Source organism: Zingiber officinale, chromosome 5A, assembly GCF_018446385.1.
Source record: "Zingiber officinale cultivar Zhangliang chromosome 5A, Zo_v1.1, whole genome shotgun sequence".
In the NCBI taxonomy this organism is placed as follows: Eukaryota; Viridiplantae; Streptophyta; class Magnoliopsida; order Zingiberales; family Zingiberaceae; genus Zingiber; species Zingiber officinale.
Window position 1 is genome coordinate 126,369,995 of NC_055994.1, and position 26,614 is coordinate 126,396,608.

The window sequence follows — 26,614 nt, forward strand, 5'->3', positions numbered from 1 at the left end:
GCACTACAAGACAACAAGATCAGGCAATCGTAACCGCCTGTCAGAGAATAACTACTGCATGCCACAGAATATTCTGGCAGTCAGCAATCATTTGTAAATGGAACTTTCCTTCAGCCTATAGGAGAATGTCATGTGTCCTCCAGTACCTGACAAATTCTGATATGCGACATTCTCTGACATCAGTCAGGCTCCAGAAGATACACACTGCCATATAAAAGAGGAGGTCTTTTTCCTTGCGCAGGGATGCTCTCTTGTATATTCGCACTTGTCTTTTACTTTCTTTCCGCTTCGTACATTGTTCTTCTGAGAAAAAATACCTGACTTGAGCGTCAGAGGGTCTGTTCCGGGGACTTTTTTCTTAGTTTCTGGCCTCTAACACCCGTGTGCTCGTCTGAGTGTACGCAGAGCTCAGGCACCATCGGCTTAAACATCGTCATCCGTCAACACCACGTGGAAATCTCTTTTCAGAAGCATATACGAGAAATGTGTCTCAATTTCTCCCCCTCCCCCCGGCCCCGGATCATTATCCATACTAATTCATCATGTCTTTATCGGACTCAGATTCCGAACGTTATCAAAAAAATCAAGAAGTAAGAAACCAGCCACCAGCTATTGCTTTTAATTCTTTTACTTTGCTCCCAGGAAGTTGACGCAACTGCTTCGTATAACAAGACCATGAGATTGGAGGATGATCAGAGATTGAAGACTGATGATTTATAAAATTTGAGAATATTTTGAAAAATAAGAAAATTTATGGAAGGACGAAATGTTTCGTTTTTCCTTAAATAGAATCCAACGAACCAAATCCCATACATTGGTCTGTTGGTTGACTTTTTCAGAGTTTCATGGGCCGGCGACCGAGACATCAGTCAGTTTAATCAGAAACGTTAATCTCGGTAGGAACGGCCTAGATGTTCCCTCCCACGGCGCTCCCCAAGTGTGACTACGGCGCCGTTGTTCACCAAAGGAATCCCTTCTTTCGCTCGTTTTGGCCGCCGCAAGGGACTTCGAAGTCCCGCCAGGAAGAGGGGAGGCAAAGGTATAGGGCTTCCCTGCTCGTCCCATCGTCGTTTTTCAAAAGGTTTGGATTGCGTATCAGTTATTCGAAGCCTTATCGATCACTACTCTCTTGTACTCGCATTTGATAATTGGTGGATCGATAATATTTCTGATTTTTTTTTTTGAAAAATTGAATTTTTCTCTCCATTTTTTTCTTTTATTATTCGCATTTTTGGTCCATTTATATCCGAAATTAATTAAAGTTGACTGATTGCAGATGTACGGTAATACTCTGTTTGTTTGTTTTGATTTTGCAATGCGGTTTTGGATTTCGTTGCTTTCTTTAGTTTACCTCCGTGCAACGAACATAGAAAAAATATGTTTTTTCAATGATCTGTTTGTTTTTTCTTCAAATTTTAGGACTACAAGCTACTTTACTCGATGCGTCTTCAAGTGCTAACTACTTGAAATGTTGTCGCAGATTGAAGCCTTCTGCGTGTTTGTTTTAATCTGCGAATGGCACTTAAGTTTGAGGTACAAAGATATACATATACCTGTATTTGTTACGCCATGGCGTTCTGTCACTCGTATTACTCATGACAATGTTGTTCAATACTATAATCGAGATGATTTTTGTATGCCTAGAGGTAGAATCTCCTATTAATCTTGTTGATGATTATGGGAAAAATATTTATGTTTATATTTACCCATAATTTTCATAAGGATTTTTGAATAGGAAGTCAGTATGATCAATCTTTGGCTACTCTTTTCAGTATAGAGTCAATAATTATTTCCTGGTGATCGAAGAACATATGCTTATTGGTTGCTTTGAATTTCAGGAGTTTGAATCTTTATGAGCTGGGTCTTAGATAACTATCATAGGATAATGGATTTGGCCCAATGTTATCGGCTGATAATTATCTTGAATGCATCATTTTTATGCATGCTCTCTCAGAATCCTTTCTTTATCAAATCGGTGCTCAGACATAGAGTTGCCTGTACATTTTTAGTCTATTTTTCATTGAGACCAGACCTGCAAAAAAATTTCTATATTTTCAGGTATTGGGAAAGTTTAATAGAGCTCGTGCAGCACAATTAACACTCCCTCACTTTATATGTCAGACACCACTTTTTATGCCTGTTGGGACTCAAGGTATGGTTTTTCTTTTTCCTGCATTTAACTTCAAATGATATTAGTGTAGACATTTTTGTACAATTTTTCTTTTTCCTGCATTTAACTTCAAATGATATTAGTGTAGACATTTTTGTATAATTTTTCTTTTTCCTGCATTTAACTTCGAATGATATTAGTGTAGATATCCTTTTCAGCTAGACTAGACATAACTTGCGGTAAGACGCTTTAAAGTAGTGAAGTGAATTCCTTAATGCTCCTGTTATAGCTGACTCTAATTTTATCTGATTTGAGATTTTTTGTTCTAAAAATTGCTTTTCTTTAAAGTCCCCATTAAGGTTTGATTGTATTTCTCAATCTTATATTGGATTTTGCTAGGGCCTTTATGTGTCTCTTTATGGTATTGCACTGTGTTCTCTTGTAGTCTCTAGTTCTTTATATCTCCTTGTCTTCTCAGAGTTGAATAAATTTGCTCACCGATTAAGGTGCACGATTCAAAAGCTATTTATGCAGAGGAAGTGGAAGACTTTAGTATGCATGCTCATTCTATTTTCTGGTTCTGAATAATTCTCAGTCCAATTTCTCTTTTCTTTTGAAACAAACCTAGTAATGGGTAGTTACTAAGAACCCCAATTACCCATAGTAAGTTGTAGTCAAATTTATGACTTTATAAATAAACAGGATCATTTTGGGAGGAGAATATACTGTGTCTAGCAACCAAATATTTACTAAATCAAAACTTGATTCTAACTCTGCAACTTGTCTCCCTTTGAAGAATAATTTGGTACCAAAATAGATTAGGAAAGCATAACAACTAAATCTTGCTTCCATATCATTCAATAAATTCATTGTCCAGCACAAGGTTAAGAGTGCTACTTCTGGTAATGATCTGATATCATACTACAAAGGTTCTAGTTTGGAGGATACAATACCGGTAAAAGATTTATATTCAGGGCGTCATCCATTTATGGCATAATATTGAGCTCTGTGACATTATCCTGTTTGGTGTATAAAAGATATGTGACATATGGTAATCAGTATCATATACTTGTCTATGTTTTTCAATTTGTTTTTAGGTACAATAAAGGGTCTAACTAATATTCAACTGGAGGAAATTGGTTGCCAATTAATACTTGGTAATACCTACCACCTTGCTCTTCGTCCTGGTGCTGAGCTGATAGATGAGTTGGGTGGTCTTCACAAATTCATGAACTGGAAAAGAGCACTGCTTACTGACTCGGGTGGTTTTCAAATGGTAATCAAGAAGTTGAAATGATAGCATCTGCTTTTGAAACCTATTTGGTTTCTTTGATCTACCATTGCTCTTGCGTTTATTTACATGTTTATCCATATGATTTTCATGCATCCTTAAATATTAGAACTTGTTCCAAGTTGCAAGAACATTCTATTGAAATCATTTATAACGTTATTATAACTAGTAATGAGAAATATATTTAAGATCGTGCTCATGAGTTTTTTACATACCTGCTGGGGCCTAATGAAACTCTCCACCTGATCTTTTTGTAATTATTGATTTACCTAAATAAAGTTTGTTTTGCAAAGATAAATGCTAATTTTATTTTCTAGTTTGTAAGCACTCTTTAAATAGGACTAAGTGGTCATGATACAATCACAAATAATTTGTTTCCCATCTATTGGGTGTCAGCTACTGCCATTTCTTCTCTTCCTTGAAATCTATGTGTAGCTGTACTCAGTAATATTAATATAGTCTTATTCCTCCATGACATTAATATGATCAATTTTTTTCATTCCCTAATGATTCAATTGAAGGGGAGCCTTGGCACAACAGTAAAATTGCTATCGTGTAACCTAGAGGTCACGGATTTGAGTCTTGAAAATAGCCTCTTGCAAAGTAAGGTAAGGTTGCATACAATAGACCCTTTTCCAAGACCCTGTATTGGCGAGAGCTTCTTGTACCGGGTTGCCCTAATGATTCAATTAAACATCCATGAAAATTTATAAAATGAATGCTACTAACATGCCCATTCAGCAAGATGTAATTTTGTATTTCCTAATTTTAAACAGTTCCAATTAGTTGTTAAAATTTAAGTGGCAATAGTCTAAAGCATAGTAATATTTGGCTCTACGTGAACATATCTTTAGCGTTTTTTTTACATATTAATCTTCCTTGAATATCTATTCATCCATGCTGAAAGCTGCTTGACTTCACTATGAGTTTATTTTCTAATTGATCAATCAATACAACAATTAGGCAGTGAATGCTAAACCTACAAAGCTTTGATATTGAAACTTTGTAGTTGATTGCACAACATTAGGTATGACTGGCTTCCTAGAACTCTTCAACTTATGGATCATTGATTAATTGGATATTTTGAATGGTATTATGACATTAAAATATGCAGCCTTCACAAGAATTGACTTTTTTTTAGTATTCTATAAATAAATAAGGAGGTGGCCGGCCTGGCCTATGGAAGTTTCCCACCGGCCCAGGAAGTGCAGATGGGCCACGGGGGACGGTCCAGCATCACGAGTGGTTCGAGCGTCGTAGACGTTTATTTGCGCTGTGAGCGAATCGAACCCTCATTGTTTGGGAAACTCGTCCGTCCGCTTACGATCACACCAACCCTCAGGGGGCGATTTTTTAAGTATTCTAGGACATAAGGAATTTTGTGTGATCCAATGTTCATAGAGTTACTAGAGTTTTCTCCTTCCCCAAGCATTAGACTGCCCAGATTATTCTGAGGACAATTGCTAGTTGTTTTGTCAAATTTCACTTCTAGTTCATGATATGGCAGAATATGCATTTCATTTTATCTTTAGTTTGATTATGTTGGATTTGATATTTCAACTGTATGATTAATGTACTTTCTCTTTCCAGGTTTCACTATTGCATTTGGCAGATATTACTGAACAAGGTGTCACATTTCAGGTGACAATTAAAAGTTACATGATAATCCTGTATTTTTACTTGGATGCCAATGCTTATTTGTTAATTGATATTTAATCCAGCATGAGAATTGTTATCATGATTTATCCATGTAAAGCACTATAATGAGTATGGACCCTGTAGGTCAATGCAAAAATATATACTTGTAGTGATGTGGCTGATTGTCTCTTAATCATTATGGAAAACATACGGAATGACTTCTTATGTTGCTACTCAATACACATTGATGTATTCAGAACATTTGGTACTGAAATCTCATAGGCATATAGCCAAATACCTTTAAATTAATATCCTGCCTTAGAAATCTTGCCCACAGAATTCCACTATCCAAACCTCACTCCAAAAATCCACTATTCTAGAGTCAGAATCTGGATATTTGTTCGAAGGGTGTGTTTTAGCACTTTTAGGTTCTATGAGTTACAACACAAAATATCTAAATATCCCTTGTATAAAATCACTCAGGCTGAACATATTTAATCTGTATATGGATTCTGAAGAAACCCATACTACAAAGTTTTGAAGATATTCAAGGATCTGAAATTCTTGTAACACATGGGATTTAGAAATTATGTAAAAAAATTGTGAGGAATATGGACTCTGATTTGTGTATCTTCTCAGCAGCTACAAAGTTTTTATGAATAATGTTTTTCTTTGCCTCTTTTTATTACTGTGTTGATATTAAGTACTTGTAGTTAATGAGGTATCTCATTAACTATACTAAGAAAGTAATCCTGTTATTTGTTTTTGGTAGTGTGCTAGTTCACCAAAGTCCACCTATGCTGTTGAAGTCAAAGAAAATTTTCATGATTTGTTTTGATGTAATTTGTTTTACCCTTTATGCCAGTCTCCTGTTGATGGAAAGCCAATGCTTCTCACACCTGAAGAATCTATCCAAATACAAGTACGTAATCTGTGGACTTCGCTATTGCATTTTAACATCATCCTTGAAGGTGCATTAATTTTAGTGTTAAGTTTGATTCTAGCATTTTGATATTTGGTCTTCTAGGCTTATCTATGATTGTATGCAGTGGTATTTTGCCATTGATTAGATTACATATAGTTGATTGTTTCTTTTCTAAGTTTTTCTCTAAGGGGTTAATTTGTTGAGATTTTTGTTTATGGTTTGTCAGTTTTATGTCTACTGAAGGGTTGTATTTGCATTGTACTTGGGTCATATATGGAAGTGACATCTCTTTCTTGTTGGGTAGGTTGGATTGATGACTTAGAAAGACATGAGCTCAACCAGATTTTAGCCTTGTCATTATTTTACAGACATTGCATGAGCCTCATGTATAGCCTCAAGTGATACATCATAAAAATATAGAGAAAATCTGTCATACTCATTGAGCAGTCTGCGCCGTCTCTTAAGATTGCAGATGAGATAGTTCACCATGACATTGCGACCTTTTTGTATGATAGTAACATTGGATCTTAATTAAGCTTTTGAGCATCTTTGCTATGGAATTAATATACTTGTTGGTCATCACTATTCTACCAATCAGTAGATTTATTCAGTTATTCTATCATATTTTTGGTACCTTTATACAAGCAGTCAAAGTGTTTGTATGCAAAATTAGTTTGCCTATGTCTATGCATTTGCAATTTTTTTTAAACTAACGCTTCATATATATTTGTGCATATATTCATGCTACGTGGAACTCAAAGTTTGTAATCTAACTATGTGCACGCAGCCAACATTTGCTCTAGGATCCTAAGACACTGGTTTAGTTTATAACCTAGTGACTACAAAGTATGACACCTTGAAATTCAAGTTAAACAACCTTTAAATTTATCAGGATCTATGACTATCTGTCAGTCAGCAATCTGATGAACTTACAAATTGCAGAAATAATTGCCCAACTATCATCCCACTTTATACTCTCTTGCATTCTGTCATGTCTACAAAGGCACATACTCTCATTGCTTCCTGCTTGATATAGTCTTCAAGTTTACATGAAAAATTATGCTTTTCATGTTATATATATTTGCAGAATAAGATTGGAGCTGATATTATCATGGCACTTGATGATGTTGTAAAAACTACCATTACTGGTCCACGCATTGAGGAAGCTATGTATCGCACTCTTCGTTGGATTGATAGATGCATATCCGGTATGGACAACTTGATTACTTGTGGTTCTTTCATGCACAAAATACATTTCATTGAAAGAGTTTGGTCTAATTAATGTTTTTTATGTCTACTTCATTTTGATGATATTCATGGTGTCAAATTGAATGCATCTGTTGATTATTGGTAATTCCAAGTTCAAATGTGTCTTCTTGTTGACCAACATCTTTACCAAGAAAGAAATAATTGTTGGATGCTGAATGTTATCCTATTTAATTTCAGCTTCTTAAATATGTTTTTCTAAGATCGAACCTAAGTTTATATTGGGGGTACAATTTAGACGTGCTTGGTTGTGCTAATAGAATTTTTAGGAGTGTAAGAGTTATTTTACTTTCTGTCTCCATGTTCTCCTCCCTTCCTCTCCATAAACTTCTTCCTTCCTCTACCTTGTGATATTATTGACCCCTTTGTCCTTGCATGTGTACTAGCTCTTGACCAAAGTCGCCACTCGCTAGTGTTTCTGTGTATGCTGCTGCTACTTTTTTACTAGCATTTTTCAAGTTTCTCATTTGCATAGAAGATAGGAAAATCTACTATTCCATTATTGGGTAACTTGAATCTCACCAGCTAATTCTTTATGCTGATTCTCCTTAATATGTTAGGAAACAAGGCAACACTTTAATATTCATCCGTTGTTTGATTGTGCCAGGTGTTCTGTCATTCATCATTAGTTACAAAATAGTTAATAGGGTTTAGAATTACAATAAATGTACATACACATTGATATTCCATTGTAGCTTGAAGCCATGAATTGTGCTATATATATTATTCCATCTATTAGATCAGTATGTCATTAATGCTACTTTTGTTATATTGCAATAGAAACAGTAGGAACATATAATTGGTTAATTTGTATATGGCACATTGTAGTAGTAATTGTATTTTGCTCGATGCATTAATCTGTCTTTGCATCTGGACTAAGTACATTGACAATAATATATTGTTTCCATTCTGTTCGTAATTTGTTATTTTCCTTCTGGTCGGTTCGGTATTTTTAAGGGCAGCTCATAAGAGACCTGATGTACAGAATTTATTTGGAATTGTGCAAGGAGGATTAGATCCTGTTTTACGGTGAGTCATATAGTGTCTTTGAGATATTACGAGCAATTAACAATATACTAATATGCTTTTTTTTCCAGAGATATATGTGTCAGAGGTTTGGTGGACCGCGATTTACCAGGGTAGGTCAACATCATCCATGTTTAGCTTCTTTCAGATTGTTATTATTGCCATTGATTGTTTCTTGTTATGAAATTCCTTGAAATAAAAGCTACATCAAACAGTACATGTTAAAGGAAAATATCAGGGAACCAACTATACTAATGAACATTTTAGTCATTATGAGTAGTATGGTTGCATCAGTTTGACTAATCACATAACGATTGAAAGTATTTCACTTATTTTGCAACTTGCTGAGGCTTGAATTATTCAACTAGTTATGTTTCTTAACTTTGCTGGCAACAGAAGGCTAATCTCACCTCCTATTGGGACAGCTATGCTATTGGTGGTCTTGTAGGCGGTGAAGATAAAGACTCCTTTTGGCGTGTTGTTGCACAGTGTACTGCTTCACTACCTGAAGACAAACCCCGATATGTGATGGTACAGTTGTGGACTCACACTCTTTCTTCATTGCCAAACAATTCTAACAGCCAAAACACTTCTTATTTCACCTTATAAAACTCTGCTGATATGGCTCCATTGTTAAAGATCCTAAGAAAAATTCTGGTGCATGCGTCCTGGTTGAATGGGCTAATATAGTTTGCTGATGACCACTGTTTGAAGTGACAGTGTGCTTCTAACTTCCCGTAAATTGAAGTGTCAGAAGATCTGTTTTTATCTCAAACCTTCAAAATATCCAGTTTTCAGCTCTGAATAATCTTTTGTTCGAATTCATGATACAATATATGACTTGTTCAATGACCTTCAAGCATCATATGTTGAGGTTTAAAGATGTTACAATATGAGCACTATCAGGACGTTTCAGTGGAGGACGTAGATTAGTTTGAAATTTTGAACTATGGATACACCAATTTAATCTTATTGTATCTCATGGTCGATGATATTAGGCTGGACCTTCCTCCACTTGCACATCATTCTGAATCAGCATACTCAAGCATCTATTTCTTCATCCTAAAGAAACAGATAACTTTGTTCGTGTGGATTAGCATGGCTTAGTTTGTGTCTGATCATTCTGATTAGTGTTTGTATAAGGCCCTATCTTTTCTGCCTGATGCATTTTACTACTTGGCTATGAAAAATACTTTCCAGGGTGTTGGGTATCCACTGGATATTGTAGTTTGCAGTGCTTTAGGTGCAGACATGTATGACTGTGTATATCCCACACGAACTGCTCGATTCGGCACAGCTCTGGTTCCTGAGGTTAGCCTACTAACTAAAATACATAATTCTTGTTAATGTTGACTATTCTTTGACAGTACAAGTTCTTTACCTACACAGGGAATCTTGAAGTTGAAAAACCGAGCCATGGCCAATGATGAACGTCCTATTGATCTGACATGCTCATGCATGGTTAGGTTTCTCAAAATGTGCAGTAGCAAAATTGATTAAACTTTGCATTTATCATCTACCATATTCATTTAGTGTTCTTTCAGGTCTGTAAAAACTATACACGCGCCTACTTACATGGTCTTGTCACAAAAGATGCTATGGGTTCCCAGCTACTATCCTATCATAATTTATCATATATGATGAGGGTAAAGGCATATTTACGAAATAATCATAAACTTGTTATTGCACTATAAATTCTTATGTTGTGATAGAATTTTTCTTATTCCTGCAGCTTAGTAAGAACCTCCACACATCTATAGTCGAAGGGCGATTTCCAGAGTATGTTGTATATCTTGCCACTAGTTTTCTCTCCTAATTATGATTATGAATCATGCCTACCAAAAATTGTCAGGATATATTTATTAGTCTCTTGTTCTATTCGACAGGTTTGTGAGGGGTTTTCTACAGACCCAGGTTGGTTCTCACTGCAACCAGTGTGAAAACTAGTCTCTTTTTTCGATAATATTATTGTGTTTTGAGTTTTTTTTTTTTAAAAAAAAAAAAATTCTCATCGATGCATTTATTTGTTATGAAGGTAAATTACATAGTTCTTTTCTGTGTAAATTACTTGCAGTTCCCCAGGGGTGATGTACCAGAGTGGGTTTGCAATGCGATGGAGGTTGCCGGTGTCGACATCTCCTCCTGCTGCACTCCCTTAGCATCATGGCATGATTAACCAAGTTTGGATACACAAGATCAACAAGCAGGTGTAGTTTCTGAGAAATTTATCAATTTAGATTAATTCTGATACCACCATTGTTTAGATTGCAGCATAAGTTTTGAATTGATGTGCTGCTTGACTTGAAAAATACCATATCTAGCAATTCGAATTATAGAGGCAATATCTTGGGCATGTAATTCATAGGAGAAAGGTGGAAGGGAAACAAACTCCTGTTGGCAAATCTCTATCTATATAGATAGGCATGGCTAGAAGTTCTGTTGAACAAGGCCACATCGTTTTTGTTAGTTCTGTTGCTTTCTCACTTGCAATGACATGACCATTGAATTCCGACCGATACACATGCTCAATTAAACGCTTTTCACCTTCAAGTAACTTCTGTTCTCTGTAATTACCTGAGTTGGCAAAGGAACCCTGCTGGTGATGCTCAATCCATAGCCTTTAAGCCCAGCATATTTGCCAGGGTTGTTCGTCATTAACTTCATCGATCGAACGCCAAGGTCTTGCAGTATCTAGAGAAAGGAATGAGTTAACTTTTGGATCACAAACCATGGCAACGAAGACACTACAGTAGTTGTATGTGTAAAGCAGTGCCAAGGAACTAGAGAATAAGATGGAAGCAAATACTGGGATGACACCATATTAGCATCGACAGTTTGTATCCTCTACCTGTGCAATAACGCCATATTCCTGCAAGTCGTAAGCTCTAAGCTTGTGACCAAGTCCACTGTCCCTTCCTTCGCGCCCTCGAAGGTAAACCAGCACACCCCTGCCGGCTTTTTCAATCATTTTCATGGCCATCTCCAGCTGACAGCTGCAGTCGCATGTAGCTGATCCAAATAGGTCACCAGTAAGGCACTCAGAATGCATCCTCACCAGGATGTCTAGGCCGTCTCCAATATCTCCCTGTGTACAGGGGGAAAGGGCAATCTAAAGAGTCAAAAAGAAGCTGAACTGAGATTTTGTTTTGCCTTCTGAGTTTGCTTACTTTAGCCATGGCAATGTGTTCCGTGCCATCAACAACAGAATGATAGCAGTAGGCCTGAACAGAAGCCCACTTTAAGGGCAATCGAGCATCCGAGACTCGTTTTACTAACTTAACTCTTTTTCTTCTATATCTGCCCATGAAGAAAGAGATAAAGTTTTTTTTTTAAAAAAAAAACTACTTATTTGTGTGGTACGTTCATCAGCTACTAGCATACCTTACCAAATCTGCAATTGAAATTAGTTTCAATTTTTCTTTCTTGGCAAATTCATGTAGCTTTGGCAGCCGAGCCATCGAGCCATCATCTCCATTAACAATCTCACATAGAACTCCAACAGGGGCTAATCCAGCCAGCACAGCCAGATCAATGGATGCTTCTGTATGCCCAGCTCTCTTGAAAACGCCACCCTCTCTGTATTTCAGTGGATAGATATGGCCAGGGCGATTGAAGTCATCGGGATTTGAATCGAGTGATGCGAGCATTTTAACTGTCTTTGCCCTATCTTTGGCAGAAACACCAGTGGTCGTACCGTCTTTGGCATCCTGAAAACAAGAAATTTTATCAATCGGATCAAGCATTTCTATGAACATGCTTCATGATGATCATTTATTTCTCAAAAGCATATAACTTACTACTGAGACAGTGAATGCCGTGCGCAGCTTCTCCTCGTTTTCTTTATTTGAGACCATGAGAGGAAGATCTAATCTTTCAAGATCTTCTTCTTTCATGCTTACACACACAATTCCAGTCCCATATTTGACTAGGAAGGCCATTGCCTCTGGTGTTACCAGAGATGCAGCCATGATAAGATCTCCTTCATTTTGTCTATTTTCATCGTCAACAACAATAACAAACTGCGCGAATAAAGCAATATCAGACAAAATTTTAAGGAACAAAAGTAGGGACGCAAACCTTGCCTTGCCTTGCCGGATGTCCTCAATTGCCTCTGGAATAGAGGAAAAGCCATCAGTAGGGTAATCTAAATCAGGTTCATCATCATAGACAGAAAAGTTATCAGGAAGTATGCCATCTTCTCCCATGGTGGTGCAATGTCGTCGTAGCAAGTCGAACTCGGCAGACATTGATACAGTTGTGACCCACTATCTTCATTGAGAGCAAAGCATGTGGCTTTCAAGATATCATTCTTTAAATTCCTTTGATTTAGTGTGAATGCGTTGTTGCACGACCCTTTATGTTCTTTGAAGCAGCTGTATCGCTTTGATGAACGTTGATACCTGCTCATAGTCAAGTTAGAGTCGCTTAATTAACAGTTACGCTGGAGAAAACAAAAGGATCTATTTATAGATTTCCTTCTATTCCATTCTAGTTTTTTTTTCTTTTCCATGTTCCTTTGTTCTGTTGAAGAGCAAAGGCAGTCAAAGTGAACGGCGGGATCACCAAGACCACGAGCAATTTTTGTTAAAATTTTAGGATCATAATAATTATAATTATAAATATTTAATATCATCAATTAAAGAAGCAAATTTATGATTAAGAATATGACTTAAGGGTTTAATTATTATGAATAAATTAATATGAATATCATGTATAATTTCTAATTTGTTAAGGGGTCAAATTAGAAATGACAAAACTTATATTTCTATAAATAAAGGTTATGGTCCTAGTTTGTAGACGATCCTTTTGTTTTGTTTCCGATACTAAGGAAAATCTATAAATTGAAGATCTTGCCAAAAATTGATTGCATACTATGGATTCTAGTACGCTTCCATAATTTTGTTTGTTCAATTTATAATTTCTTAAGAATTGAATAGAATGTATAAGTTTTGTGTTGAGATTTCTCAACTTAATTTTTCTATCAATTAGTATCAGAGCCTTCTATTCCAAATTCTTAAAGAGATCTTTTCTCCAGTTTCAACGAAAGACTCCTTAAAGACGATCATGACACTTGTCGCACACTTCGATATGGAACTCCATCAGATAGATGTCAAGACAGCTTTTCTCAATGGAGACATTGAGGAAACAATCTATCTGGTGCAACCAGAATACTTTATATTAGGAGATGCAAAGAGTATGATTTGCAAACTTAAGAAGTTCATCTATGGGTTAAAACAAGCATCTCGTCAATGGTACCATAAATTTCATCAAATAATAATCTCATTTGGTTTTGAGATGAATGTGGTAGATGATTATCTGTATCATAAGTTTAGTGGGAGCAAGCATATCTTCCTAGTTCTATATGCCGATGACATTTTATTTGTCACAAATGATATAGGTATGTTAAATAATAGATTTCTATCTAGATATTTTGAAATGAAAGATCTTGGTAACACATCTTTTGTATTAGAAATCCAAATACATCGAGATAGTTCTCGAGGTATTCTTGGATTATCGCAAAAGAACTATATCAATAAGGTACTTAAAAGATTTGACATGCAAGATTGTAAACCAGGTAACACCCCAGTCGCTAAAGCAGACAAGTTTAGTCTTAAATAATGCCCTAAAGGAAGTCTCGAGACTCATGAAATGCAAAAGATTCCCTATGCTTCGATTGTAGGAAGTCTTATATATGCTCAAGTTTGTACACGCCCGAATATTGCGTACATTGTTAGAGTGTTGAGCAGATATTTAAGAAACCCAGGAATAGATCATTGGAAAGCAGCAAAGAGGGTAATGAGATATTTAAAGATAACTAGTGATTACATGCTCACATATAAGAGATTAGATACTCTTGAGATCATGAGATATTTTGGCTCTGATTTTGCGGGATGCCAAGATAGCATGAGATCCACTTTAGACTATGTTTTTCTGTTGACCGGCAAAGCTATCTCTTGGAGAAGTGCCAAACAGGCATTGATAGTTTCTTCCACCATGACAATAGAGTTTATAACATGTTATGAGACATCTAATCATGGAATATGGCTAAAAAATTTTGTTATTGGGCTGTGTATTTTGGGAAGGATTAAAAGACCACTGAAGTAATTTTGTTACAATTGATCATCTGTATTGTATTCTAACAACAATAAGAGCTCGACAAAATTGAAGCACATCGATATCAAGTTTCTTGTTGTTAAAGAAAGAATACAAAGTGGACAAATTTCAATAGAACACATAGATACAAACTCCATGATAGCAGATCCTTTTACGAAGGGTTTACCACCCAATGTCTTCTATGAGCATACCGCTCATATAGGTGTTTTTCAATTTGGTGAAATATAGATCTAATGGGAGTTTGTACTATATATGTGTTTCTATATATGTTTAGTTATGTCGATCAAACTTATGTATTTGGAGATTATCTGATCTGATTTAAAGTTCAATGTTTACTTTATTACACTTTGTATAACTTAAGTTAAAGTTTTGATATCACTGTGGTTATAAGGAGGACCAATTGAAAATTAACATGAATAGATCATCTTTCATGTAATTTTCATACCACATATTCATAATTGATCTATGTCATTTGATTATATTGATATATGCGACAATTGATGGTTTAGTTGTGATAAATACAATGAACACTACATTGATCCTATGTCTATATAATGAATGGACGAGATTGTTAAGGAAACCCTACGGCTATGATGACAAAAGTTATAGCTCATTAAGGTTAATATTTATAAGTTTACACATATTGTAATTATAAATGTCTAATGTCATCAATTAAAGAAGTCATAATTTAATGTGATCAAATTTATGATTAAGGAATATGACTTACGGGTTTAATTATTATGAATAAATTAATGTGAATACCATGTGTAATTTCTAATTTGTTAAGAGGTCAAATTAGAAATAGGCAAACTTATGTTTCTATAAATAAAGGTTATGATCCCAGTTTGTAGACAATGCTTTTGTTTTGTTTCCTCATCCACAAAACTTTGAGGATACTAAGAAAAATTTGTAAATTGAAGATCTTGCCAAAAATCGACTTCATACTATGGATTCTGATACGCTTATATAATTTTGTTTGTTCAATTTATAATTTTTTAAGAATTGAATAAAATACATAAATTTTGTGTTGAGATTTCTCAACCTAATTTTTCTATCAATTTTTCCATAATTAATTGAATGACGAAGGGAACGCTCAAGCTCATGTTTTTTTTTAAGGATTATATTTCAACGAGCTGCATTTCAAAGTTCAAGAAAACGAGAGAAGGTGAGATATCACCAAGGATGATGGCCGATCCTGACTACGAAAGGAGGAGAACACAGAGAAGCCATTTCTGATCGCCTATCGTGAACCTTCAGCTGGAAACCAAATGAAAGAAAGCTCAGGTTCAACAGCTACTCAATTATAATAAAAGATGATAAAAGGATATAGTTACTCAATTATAGTAAACAATGATTATATTCATCCTAGACATTCCTAGTAGTCCATCCCTTGGGATGGATTTATAACTTCAACAACTACTCAAACACATTATCAAATCGACATCAAACTCCCCCGAAATCAATGCAAAGCCTAGAAATCTTCAAACTTTTCTTCCAGTAAACTAACAACGTGTAGAGCCTAGACAAAACATACCTCGTCTCCTGGTATCGAAGAGCCGGCAGACAAGGCGAGAAACAGCTGTTGCCGCATTCAAAAACGGCGGGGTGGGGTTTAAATAGAGAAACGGGATGGCCTACGATCGGGGAGACCCATCCGGTCCAGCATGAACACCCATGCCTTCCGCAATCTCTTTGATTGAATACTCTACTTCGTACCCATTTCGTTATTGGTACGTTACTTGAAAGTGGACGACTGAGTCGGCTGGATTTCAGTAAATCAGTATTCATTTTATTTATTTATTTAAAAATTCGCCCTTCATTTTTAAATCATCGATAGTAATTATCAATCATTTTCACCAGGTGCCCCCATAATATACAAAATGACAGATTATTTCTGAGAAATTTAAAAACACAGGACATTCATTGTGATTCATATGTACGTTTTCATTTATCCTAATAATTAATAAAAAAAATTATGAGATGGAACTAATCAGAAGTAATCGGATGGTAAAAACGAATAAAAATATTAAATTATTTCACATTAAAAGTTTTGTCTCTTTCATATAATATATTTTTTTATTGTATCATCGCGACAGCCATCCCCTGCCTCAATTTTTAACGCAAGACAAAACTCCCAATATAAAATTCCCGATACGGTCACCCTTCCTCACCGTAAATACATATTTTCAGCTCCCAATATAAATAAAGTTCGTGACTTCATCATGCGTCCTCTCCTCTATATATGGACGGTGGACCATACTTTTTTTTAATTAAATAAAGTAACAACATTAATCAATGACGGATTCAAAAATTTAAATATGGAAAACCGATTTTTATAGAGAACAAAGGATGATATTTTTTTATCTCCATCAATAAAATCTCATAATAATAAAAATTTCATCGTCGACAAGGGGTAATTAATTTAAAAATATTTATAATTCTTTTATTTTAAAAATGTCATAAATTCTAATATTATTTTAAATGAAAATTAAATTTCGAAGTTCCAACTTTGAGCAACTTGAATGCAAATTTTTTGGAGAGTGATTCTGCCCGAATGCTGAATCAACGGATGCTGGGCACGTGGCGCTCCCCGGATGGTGACGTGGATCTTCGACTGGTTGCAAGAAACTCCGGCGAACCTGCACAGAAGTCGGGTCGGGAAGGGGTTCCCGGTGACGACCCTCCGACGCTCAAGTTAGGCAAGCAGATGAAAAAAGTGGCTCCAAAGGTGTCCAAACGCGCGTACCTCCGGCGAAGTATGAGACTCTTTATATAGAGTGGTGAAAGAGCTCCTGCACGTCCTCCGAGGCACATACGTGTCCGCAACCCATACCTCGGTATGTGTCTGTCAGAAAGCTTACCTGACGCCATACTGCTACAGTCCAGGCATATCCTTGATGGGATAGCGGAACCCCCTGTCATAAGATTTGGAGTATGGCCTACATGGGGAGCATACCCGCTGTCAGGAAGAGATGTACCTTGTCCTTTTCCCCTTTGCTCCCGACCTAGCGTCCGGCCGGCCAGCTTCCGCGACATCCGGCCGGACCTATATGGTGGTTTACTTGGGGAGATTCTCAATCACCTGCTTTGTAGGGACTATTAACAGCATGCTACCTTATGGCTTCGGCCGAGCGTGCCGTCCGCTCGGCCTTGCGATCCTGTCCACTGAGCGCCGGAACCCTGACTTTCGATGACCCCTTTAACCATTAACCACACCGGCTAGCCGCCCGTCCGGCCGGTCGGACCCACACCTCTCCGGCCGGACTCCTGCCACTTTGACTTCCATGTGGTGTTGACCCCACCGAACGGGGGTCCCCTGTTCTTACAACCGGATCAAAGAGATTTATCAAAAAAAAAAAAAAAAAAAATTGAAAAAAATTGAAAAAAACTTAACTAACTGTGGACATGAGATTTGAGATTTTTTAAAAAAATAATAGTGAAAATTCAAACTTGACTTTTATCGATGGTGAAGCTAGTGATTAATTAATAATGAAATTTAAGATTTATAGGAAGATTTTTTAATTGTGAAAAGAGTAATAGGTTTGTATGTCTATAATATAATGTATTAGAAATTATAAAAAAAAATATTTAGAATTTTAATTATTATAATTATCTTTTAATAGTTCGTCTTTACAAATTATGTAGAGAGTGATAAATTATATTATACGGTCAACTTATATTCTACCGTTAAATTACTAAAAGGTGTGAAGAGTATTTTTTACCCAGAGCACATGTCCATTAAAAATTGACCATTTATCCTATTACAATAAAATTGCACCCTAGTATTCTAACTATTAGCTAGCGATGCCCTTAGTATGTTGATTTGTATGGTTAGATTCACTTGGCATTAAACAGAATCCCCTCAGGGACGCTGTGCCCTCCAATCTAAGCATCAGTTGCATTCTCTTAGCTTGTAGGCTCTTGTGCATAAAATTTTAGATGCTGCTTACCGTCTATCAAGTGTTTGTGGAATTTTCTATGCTGTGTAATCTTGCATGCATTGAATATTCAGATCCAGAACGTTTTGCTAATTGAGTTGCATCTCTCATGAAGCTGTTGCTGAAACCGTTTTGCTTCAATCTCCCCCAACAAATTAATTTGGAATTGATTTAGTTACCACTGAATTAAATTTAAAATTTAAACAAATTTGACTGATTTAAAATGAATTATGATATTTCTCAGGAACCTTCTATTTTAGTTCTTTCATTGCTTTTTTCCCTTGACACATGCATTGCAGGCTGTATGTCACTCCTGTGTCTATCACTCTTTTTTTATTTTTCTCTTTTTTTTCCCATTTATTTCTTCATCTTCTTTTCTAAATCTATAATTTTTTCCTCTCCTTTTCTTAATCACAAGAGCTCTTTTTATTTTTCCTTTCTTTTTTTTTTTTTTATTTTTCTCTTCTTTTTTCCCCATTTGTTTCTTCATCTTCTTTTCTCCAATAACAATAATAAATTTATAATTTTTTCCTCCCTTTTCTTAATCACAAGAACTTTTTTTTTCCTTTCTTTTCTCGAGCAAGTAAAAAATATAACATCAACTACTATCCTCCTTCAGCAACAAAAGAAGTCTTTAGCCCTTGCATCTTCTTCCTCTTATCCTATTTTTTAAGATTTTATTGATATCATAAGAATAGTCCTTAACTTAGTCGTTTTGTATTATTACCGAGCTTGTTGAAATTGGTCAAGATTGATTGCTAGCAAAGAAGATAAAAATCCCCTCTTTTTATTTTTTTCAAAAACAACTGTTAGAAGAGGAGTAAGTTATTATTTTTTTATTTATGCTTTGTTAAAGGAAAATTATAAAACATAAACTTAATAAATTATTAGATTGTTAATTAGGATGTTTATTTAGATGGTATTACAAATTTCATATGCAGTAATGTTAAATATTATAAGAAAGTAAAATTATAAATAATTTTTTAATTTTAAATCATAGATAAGCTTTGGATCAAAGAATTATTATTTCAACTAGAACCAAGGGCTATGATCAATATTTTTGAATTTTAATTTATTTTCAACACCTTAAATTGTAGGCTTTTAAATGATAAAGATCAATCTATAACAATATTTAAATTTTTTGAAAACCATCCCTCCTCCCAACCGAAAATCACTACGCCACTTAGCATTATCAGGAATTCTGTAATGAAAAGTTCTACTGTATCAAGCACAACCCTGAAAGTTGTGACAGGCCCTGCAATTTCATAGCTCTTTTAAAGTTCCAGCACCCAAGATAAAGTCCAAATATCAACATCCCTGTGGACTTTCCTGGTCATGACTGAATACGCCATCCAAAACTAATAGCACACCTCCTCACTTCGTTTCCTTTCCTTCATTGTTTATCTGCTTCCTGTGGCTCTTCCTTATGTGCAGGAATCCATTAGGTGAGGTACTGCCGTAGGCTCTACCACAAGGGAATCGCTTTCCCAATCAATCAATCACCTTTGGATGATAATGGGAATCAAAGCCTTTGGATGATGTTAAAGAGTTCATTCCACTATGACTAGACTTTGCCATTGTAGATGCACAGGTGTAAGGTGGAAACTATAAGATTAAAGGCTGCTTCAGCAAAAAGCTGGTGGCTTGGCCCGAACAACAACAGATCATCATCCACGAAGAACTAGACGTTAGTCGCCAAGTACAGTAGTCCATTATTCCAACAAATGTAGAAGACTAATAAAAACTTACGTGGAAGTAGTAAGACCATCAAAACCTTGATGTTCACCGGTTTGGGTGACCGATGCAGGTATAAGTTTGAAGGCATTAAAAAACTCAAAAATGCACGATCAGCCTGAACGCGATTTGGTTCCTGTCAAAACTTTATATAAATTAAATCATTTAATTTGTATTGCTTGTCCCCATTTGCATATTCAAAGCTGTATAAGAGAAACTCAGGAATTGAATAAATCAAGAACAAATGCTCATCACTGTGGCTAATGCCACCGTCACTTGGGATTGTCTGCTACATCCAGAATTACAAGTCATGGCCGCCGTGGCTGCAGGGCTAGCATTTAACAAAGGCAAAGAGAAAATGATTAAGACTGTCCAATCATGCACCTCGATAAAGGCATGGGCTCACAATGGGCGAGCATGGGATCCTGCCACCATAAACCACTGATATGGTGGGGCAACACGGTTTATTATAATCAAAGCCTCCATTGAATGAATGCTTCATGCATGAGTTGCTCCTTTTCTGCACACTGCTCTTTTAACGTCAAAGTAGAATCTTGGAATCATAATTTACCACGATGAAGGAATGTGTTCCTAAAACCAGCCAGTTCAACAATCGTTTTAACAATCGTTGAATGAGTCGTCTTTAGTAGTGGAAACTGAGAAGATAACTTTAATAATAAAAGAGTATTAACTAACATGTGTTTTAACCAGTGTTCCAAAAATTCTAAAAAGACAACTTTTTATTTAAAAATAATCTCCATGACTTTCCTTCTTTGGGTTGATAAATGGGTGGGGTACTAGAGAATAGAGATAGTGCAAAGAGGATCTACCTAGCAAAAACAGTGCTCATGGAGCCCATTGTTGTTGGCTAGGTTAAAGTGTTTTTTAGTAACCTTTGAAGTGCCCTTGTAAATGACATTAAAGTTCAATGTTAAGATCAATCACATAGATTAAAGTTCAATGACAATACCCATATAATGACAGAAAAGGTGATATCATTCATCTCAAACGACTCAGTATCATCGATCCCATGACAAAATACATATAGCTAAATCACCAAGGACATTTTGCCCTAGCACAAATAAGAATCTCAATTAATCGGTTAAAAAGAGACTTGTTGTTGATGTTGCATTACATCTAAGAAAAGGTTAATATCTAAATTTAGCTTAGCCTCGGGAAATTTTCTCTAAATCTACCACAATATTCATATATTATAGCTAAATTTGGCATCACTCTTTTTTTTTTATTCATTCAGCGTTAAAATACTAACATGCCATTAAGCCAACTTTAGCAAGATATTTATTTAATTGACAGCGTGGATTAATTAATTGTCTGCTCATTTACACCATTAATACTCCAAAACCCTCGTGCTAGGCATTTACATCAAGTTTTATCATAAAAACATCTGTTTAGTTAACAAAATCATGAAATTCTAAAATTTCACTACTTCTTGAATAATTTAGTTAAAATATTCAGATACTAATGGTGTAATTTATTTCTTATAAGTCTAAAGTTCCAAGTCCATAAATGACTGGGTCCATACAAAAACAAAATCAATGTAAAATTACATTGCCAGAACTCCTTATCTGCATGGGTAGAAGGAATAGCAAATGAATATGCATTTGAGCCTTCTTTCAGTTCATTTCATTTCACTCCAAAGTCTCCTCTTAACCCGTGTCCGTCTAAACTTAACCCCAAGCACAACCAAAGGTTACATACACATCTCTTTTATTTATAAAGGCACGCAATCCATTGCCTTCTGTTCTGCAATTCTCCTACTCCCTTATCCATCTCTGTCGACTCCAACCTCTTATCTGCCTGATTTATGAGCAAGCTTCCTAAAGCTTCAGTGCACAGAGAGATCATTCTCCATTGATGGGCTCTAAAGGAGATGATATGAACCAGAAGGAGAAAGAAGAGGGGGCATGGAAGGGACCACCCTCCTCTCCTCTTCCTCGGTTCCCCACAAAGCTGTTCCCACAGCTGTTAGGTTTCAACCCAATTCCCTTCTTCCGTTAGAGAGCACCAAACCAAGTCCTTACAGCTAAAGCGACTCTCTTTGCTTCTTGAGAACTACCTAAACCTCTTCAGGCCATCGACTAAGCTGTGACGGCATGAAGAGGTCATTTAGCTACTCGGATTATTTGATCCCCACTGGTATAAATTCCATGATGAATAGCTAAATTGAGATAAGAAATGATGAAAAAATTGAAACTTTTGTGTGTAATTGCTCTCTAACCTTGAAGTGCTTGGTGTAGGAGAAAAGAGGAGCATGTTCCGGTCGTCCATAGACGGGCAGGAGGAGGAAGACAGTATGGAGGAGTTATACGGCGGTGGCGTAGAGTGCGGGGCGAAGAAGCGTCGGCTGAGCGCGGAGCAGGTGAGAGGTCTGGAGAACAGCTTTGAGATGGATAACAAGTTGGAACCGGAACGGAAGCTGAGGCTCGCGCAGGAGCTCGGCCTTCAGCCACGGCAGGTGGCCGTCTGGTTCCAAAATCGCCGGGCGCGGTGGAAGACCAAGCATCTGGAGCACGACTACGCCACCCTCAAGGCAAGCCACGACGCTCTCAGCCTCGACTGCGACGCCCTCCTCCGCGACAAGGAGTCCTTGCTTGTCGAGGTAACCCAAAAACCCTAATTTTGCACTCTCCAAATTGGGGGAAATGCTCCAAAGGGGGATTTTGACTCCTTGGCCAATCGATAAAAATGCAGATCAAGGAACTAAAGCACAAGTTGACGGAGGAGGATCCATTGGCATCGGAGGCCGAGAAAAAGGCGACTTTGGCAGCGAAGGAACTTTCTCCTCCGGGGCTGGCGTGCAAGGACTGGTCGTGGGACAGCGATTCGAGCGCTGTCCTCAATGACGCCCTGCTCAACGACGAGGGCAGCCCGCGAGGGATATCGTCATCGGCGTCGGCCACCCACACGGCGTCAGCGACAGCCAGCATCATCTCTTACCTCCCCGGTTCGCCGGAACCGCCTTTGCTGAACCTGGACATGAGTACGACCAGATCTGTTGGAGTAGGAGGAGGGATTCAGTATTACCAGAATCATCCAATGAAGATGGAAGAGTTCGTCGAGGGAAAGGAGTGCACAGGTTTCTTCGCCGACGAGCAAACACCATTTCTCAACTGGTCGTACTGGAATTAAGCTCGGTTTTATCATGGAATTAATATATATATTTTTAAAAATAATGGTATTTTGGTGCTGCAACCAATTTGATTTTAAAGTGAGGAGATTTTTGAAGGTCGAGGGGAAATTTTAATCTCTTTGCGCATGAAAAAAAAGGACACGTGTTTCATTCGAAATTAATCGGCTAAGTCAGATATTGAATGTCAACTATAAACTATATAAAAAAATACGGACTTGTTTCATTCTAAATTAATTGCCTAAGAGCATCTCCTAAACTTTATCAAAGGTTTATAAAATTAAAAAATTTTAATCAAAAAAGCCTTTGATAAAATAAAAAAAAAAATTTAAAAAAAGCTTCTATGTTGGAAAAAATTTTAATCAAAAAAGCCTTTGATAAAATTTAAAAATTTTAATCAAAAAAGATTCTATGATAATATAGAAAAGGTTTGAGATTTTAATTTAAGAATAAGTTTGAGTTTTTAAATTTTCTTTAAGATGGAGCCTATAATTAATGTGTAGGATTAATTCTTTCTAAATAATTAAAAATAAATTATTTGATAAAATATTTAATTATAATATTTTATTTTATATATAGTTAATAATAATTAAAATGGTACTTTTTTGTTTTGAAAATAAATATATTTGAGATAAGTTAAAATATATATATATACAAATCGCTATAATTAAGTTAAATGTATAAGTAAATTAAATATTGAATAAAAATTATAAATTAAATTAAATTAAAAATCATTAATTTATTAATTTATTAATTTTAAATTATACATAAATTAAATTAAAGATCATAATTAATTAAAATATCAAATAAAAATTATATAGAGATGTTAAATGAAAAATAATAATTAAAGATATATGATTTATAATGTAGGACATGACAAAAATTATACGGAGGTTTTTGATTATGGAGAGAATAATATATTTTTATACTTATGATGTGATATATTAGAAATTACAAAAAAATTTATTGAGAGGTTGAATCATTGGAGATATTCTAAGAGGTTTTTATACTTATGATGTGATATTGATGTGGCATATTGGGAACTACAAAAAAAATTTATTGAGAAGTTTAACCATTTGAGATGCCCTAAGCCAAATATTGAATGTCAACTATAAAATATATTAAAAAAAATACATATAACTCTCGGGATAATGTTGTATTAATGGGTCAATTTTATTTAATGGTCAGTTGATCTAATAACGCTCACTTGATGAGTTATTTATTATAAGCGTTTTTTATTTATTTTGATGCCCAGTAGAAAATTTCTATGATATCGAATTAGTCATCCTAAGATTAATTGACGTAAGTTGTATATATGATATCAACTAAAATAAGACACGTGCAACCGTCAAGCTCTTAATATTCATGATTTAATTTGCGCATATTACAATTTTACATGTAGACTTCTTATTTATATCTGATTAGGTCAGTTAAAGTAACCCTCGCGTGTCTTAGTCAACATTCCAGTCAATGGATAACCGTCGCTCGTGTTGACCAGCCAAGTTCATTCGGATGAATCAATCAATCAGATGATCGATATTCATGCAGACCGGCCAATTAACAAGATAAAGAGTTGAGGAAAATATAATGCACCATTAATACACATGGAAGATAAAGAATTAAGTAAAATATTATGTACCATTAATACACATAGAAAACAAAGTGTTTGGAAAAGCATTGTGCATCATTAATAATATGGAAGACAAAGAGTTAGGGAAAATTATTATGCACCATTAATGCACATGGAAGACAAAGAGTTGGGAATAGGGATGACAATTTCATCTGAACCCGATGGAGGATCCGACATCCGACTCGAATGGAGGAGGGTATGAAGGGACTATCAATACCCGATACCCGACCCGAATACCCGATTAAATAATATATATACATATATTAAAGAAAATTTTCTTTTTCCAAAATCAACTTACTATTTTTGTTGGTATTAGGAGGACACTATATAGATGTTTAATCTATATATATATATATATATATATATATATATATATATATTTTAATAGATTGTTAATTTTAATATATTTTTGTTGAATGATAATAGTTGGATAGAAAGAAGAAAAATTATAATTATAGAAGATATCCGATCATTTAATGGGTATGAGTATATCCATCGGAGATCTTATATCCGATGGGTATGGGGACGGAGGATATAGAATCCGACCCGAACCTGACCCATTGCCATCCCTAGTTGGGAAGACACTATAAAAGAAACTCATTAGCGTGAAAGGAGGCATGATGTTTTTTGGAGACCTAAGATACTACTATTCATCTTTCTTAGCAAGCTCTTCACCTTTTCATCGTAAATTGACTTGAGCGTCAGAGTGGTAAAGCCAGGGCAACCCCGACACCATTTTAACCCTCCTCTTCTACCTTTGTTCATCTTCAAGTGCTCCAGGTGATAGTGATTTCTTCCCACGATCTCCCTCTCCTTGCGGTTTCAGTGGCAACAGTCAACCCATTTGCTAGTTCACTGGTGGATCATCCTCTGAGGGTCTTGACACAAGATCAAATTGGTGTTATATGTGAGAACGTATACTTGAACCAAGATACTCAGATGGATGACACCAAGAGAGCCACCACCATCACCATAGTGCAAGACGACATGGATCGGATCGTGACTGCCACGATAAGAGGTGTATTGGAACAACAAGTGCAACAAGTAACTTCTCATGAACCTTTCGCCTCGACTGGAATTCCTCAAGTCCCTTAACCAATACTGGCACAGCCAACAGACGTAGCCAAAATTTTGGTCGGTAATTCCACTGGAATTTATACTCGTGGCGCACACTCGGACACTCCGAATCTTCAGCTAGAAGCACACCACCCTAAGAACTCACTCGAGGCAAAGCACTGTCTCTCAGTCGACCAAAGAGTCATACTAGTTCTCCTTTTTAGCAAAGCATTCTAGAAGATTTGTTGTCGCGTCATTATCGATCACTGATGATTGGCGAATAAAATGATACTACAGATCTGGAAGACCATGTATGCATGTTTGAAAATGCCACCTTATTACATCAATATTCGGATGACGTGAAGTATCGAATGTTTCTGACCACACTCTCGGGCTCGGCTCAGAGGTGGTTCACCCGACTCCCTGCTGTTGGGATATGCCCGATGCGGTATGTGCTAAAACATGTTTTGTAAACAGGCGCAGCGGAAAACAAAACAATAATAATTCCTAAATTATTACATCACACGCATATAAGGATACAACATGTCAAACATGATCGCATAATTAAATTTTTACGGAAAGTAAATTTATGCTAGGTGTACCTTACGGAAAACCTGTAACGAGAATGGCATCAACCGTAGTGACATTGTCGAACCTCGCTTCTATTCATATCCACGCCGAGCTCCTCAAAATAACTCCTTGAGTACAAGCCTCTCCTTCGAAAGTTACTAGCCACGA

General features: G+C 36.0%; 3 protein-coding genes and 1 long non-coding RNA gene across 6 annotated transcripts; 2 read left to right on the forward strand and 2 right to left on the reverse strand.

Moving 5' to 3' along the window:
- The first annotated feature begins 852 nt into the window (after nt 1–852).
- LOC121981649 (queuine tRNA-ribosyltransferase catalytic subunit 1-like) lies at nt 853–10,721 on the forward strand. 3 transcript variants are annotated; one of them, XM_042534265.1, is made up of 16 exons: nt 853–1,081; nt 1,481–1,533; nt 2,059–2,152; nt 3,208–3,386; nt 4,992–5,042; nt 5,905–5,961; nt 7,052–7,172; nt 8,216–8,259; nt 8,328–8,369; nt 8,653–8,787; nt 9,457–9,567; nt 9,646–9,717; nt 9,801–9,902; nt 9,989–10,035; nt 10,143–10,170; nt 10,331–10,721. In XM_042534265.1, exons 2-16 carry the CDS (start codon nt 1,516–1,518, stop codon nt 10,430–10,432), a joined length of 1,203 nt encoding a protein of 400 aa, XP_042390199.1. In that variant the 5' UTR covers nt 853–1,081; nt 1,481–1,515; the 3' UTR covers nt 10,433–10,721. The 3 variants fall into 3 exon arrangements, with proteins under 3 accessions (XP_042390199.1, XP_042390200.1, XP_042390201.1); XM_042534266.1 differs by having other exon boundaries at nt 853–1,039; XM_042534267.1 differs by having other exon boundaries at nt 858–1,081; nt 8,193–8,259; nt 8,682–8,787.
- LOC121981650 (probable bifunctional riboflavin biosynthesis protein RIBA 2, chloroplastic) lies at nt 10,698–11,961 on the reverse strand. The gene is made up of 4 exons (XM_042534268.1): nt 11,638–11,961; nt 11,424–11,553; nt 11,105–11,341; nt 10,698–10,947 (listed from the first exon to the last, which is right to left on the reverse strand). Exons 1-4 carry the CDS (start codon nt 11,901–11,903, stop codon nt 10,786–10,788), a joined length of 795 nt encoding a protein of 264 aa, XP_042390202.1. The 5' UTR covers nt 11,904–11,961; the 3' UTR covers nt 10,698–10,785.
- A 7,551-nt stretch (nt 11,962–19,512) lies between these two features.
- Nucleotides 19,513–22,419, reverse strand: LOC121981652. The gene is made up of 3 exons (XR_006111896.1): nt 22,282–22,419; nt 20,427–20,633; nt 19,513–20,178 (listed from the first exon to the last, which is right to left on the reverse strand). It is a non-coding gene; the product is annotated as an uncharacterized LOC121981652 (long non-coding RNA).
- On the forward strand, nt 21,791–23,255 carry LOC121981651 (homeobox-leucine zipper protein HOX20-like). The gene is made up of 3 exons (XM_042534269.1): nt 21,791–22,199; nt 22,301–22,662; nt 22,755–23,255. Exons 1-3 carry the CDS (start codon nt 22,157–22,159, stop codon nt 23,190–23,192), a joined length of 843 nt encoding a protein of 280 aa, XP_042390203.1. The 5' UTR covers nt 21,791–22,156; the 3' UTR covers nt 23,193–23,255.
- Nucleotides 23,256–26,614: the final 3,359 nt, after the last annotated feature.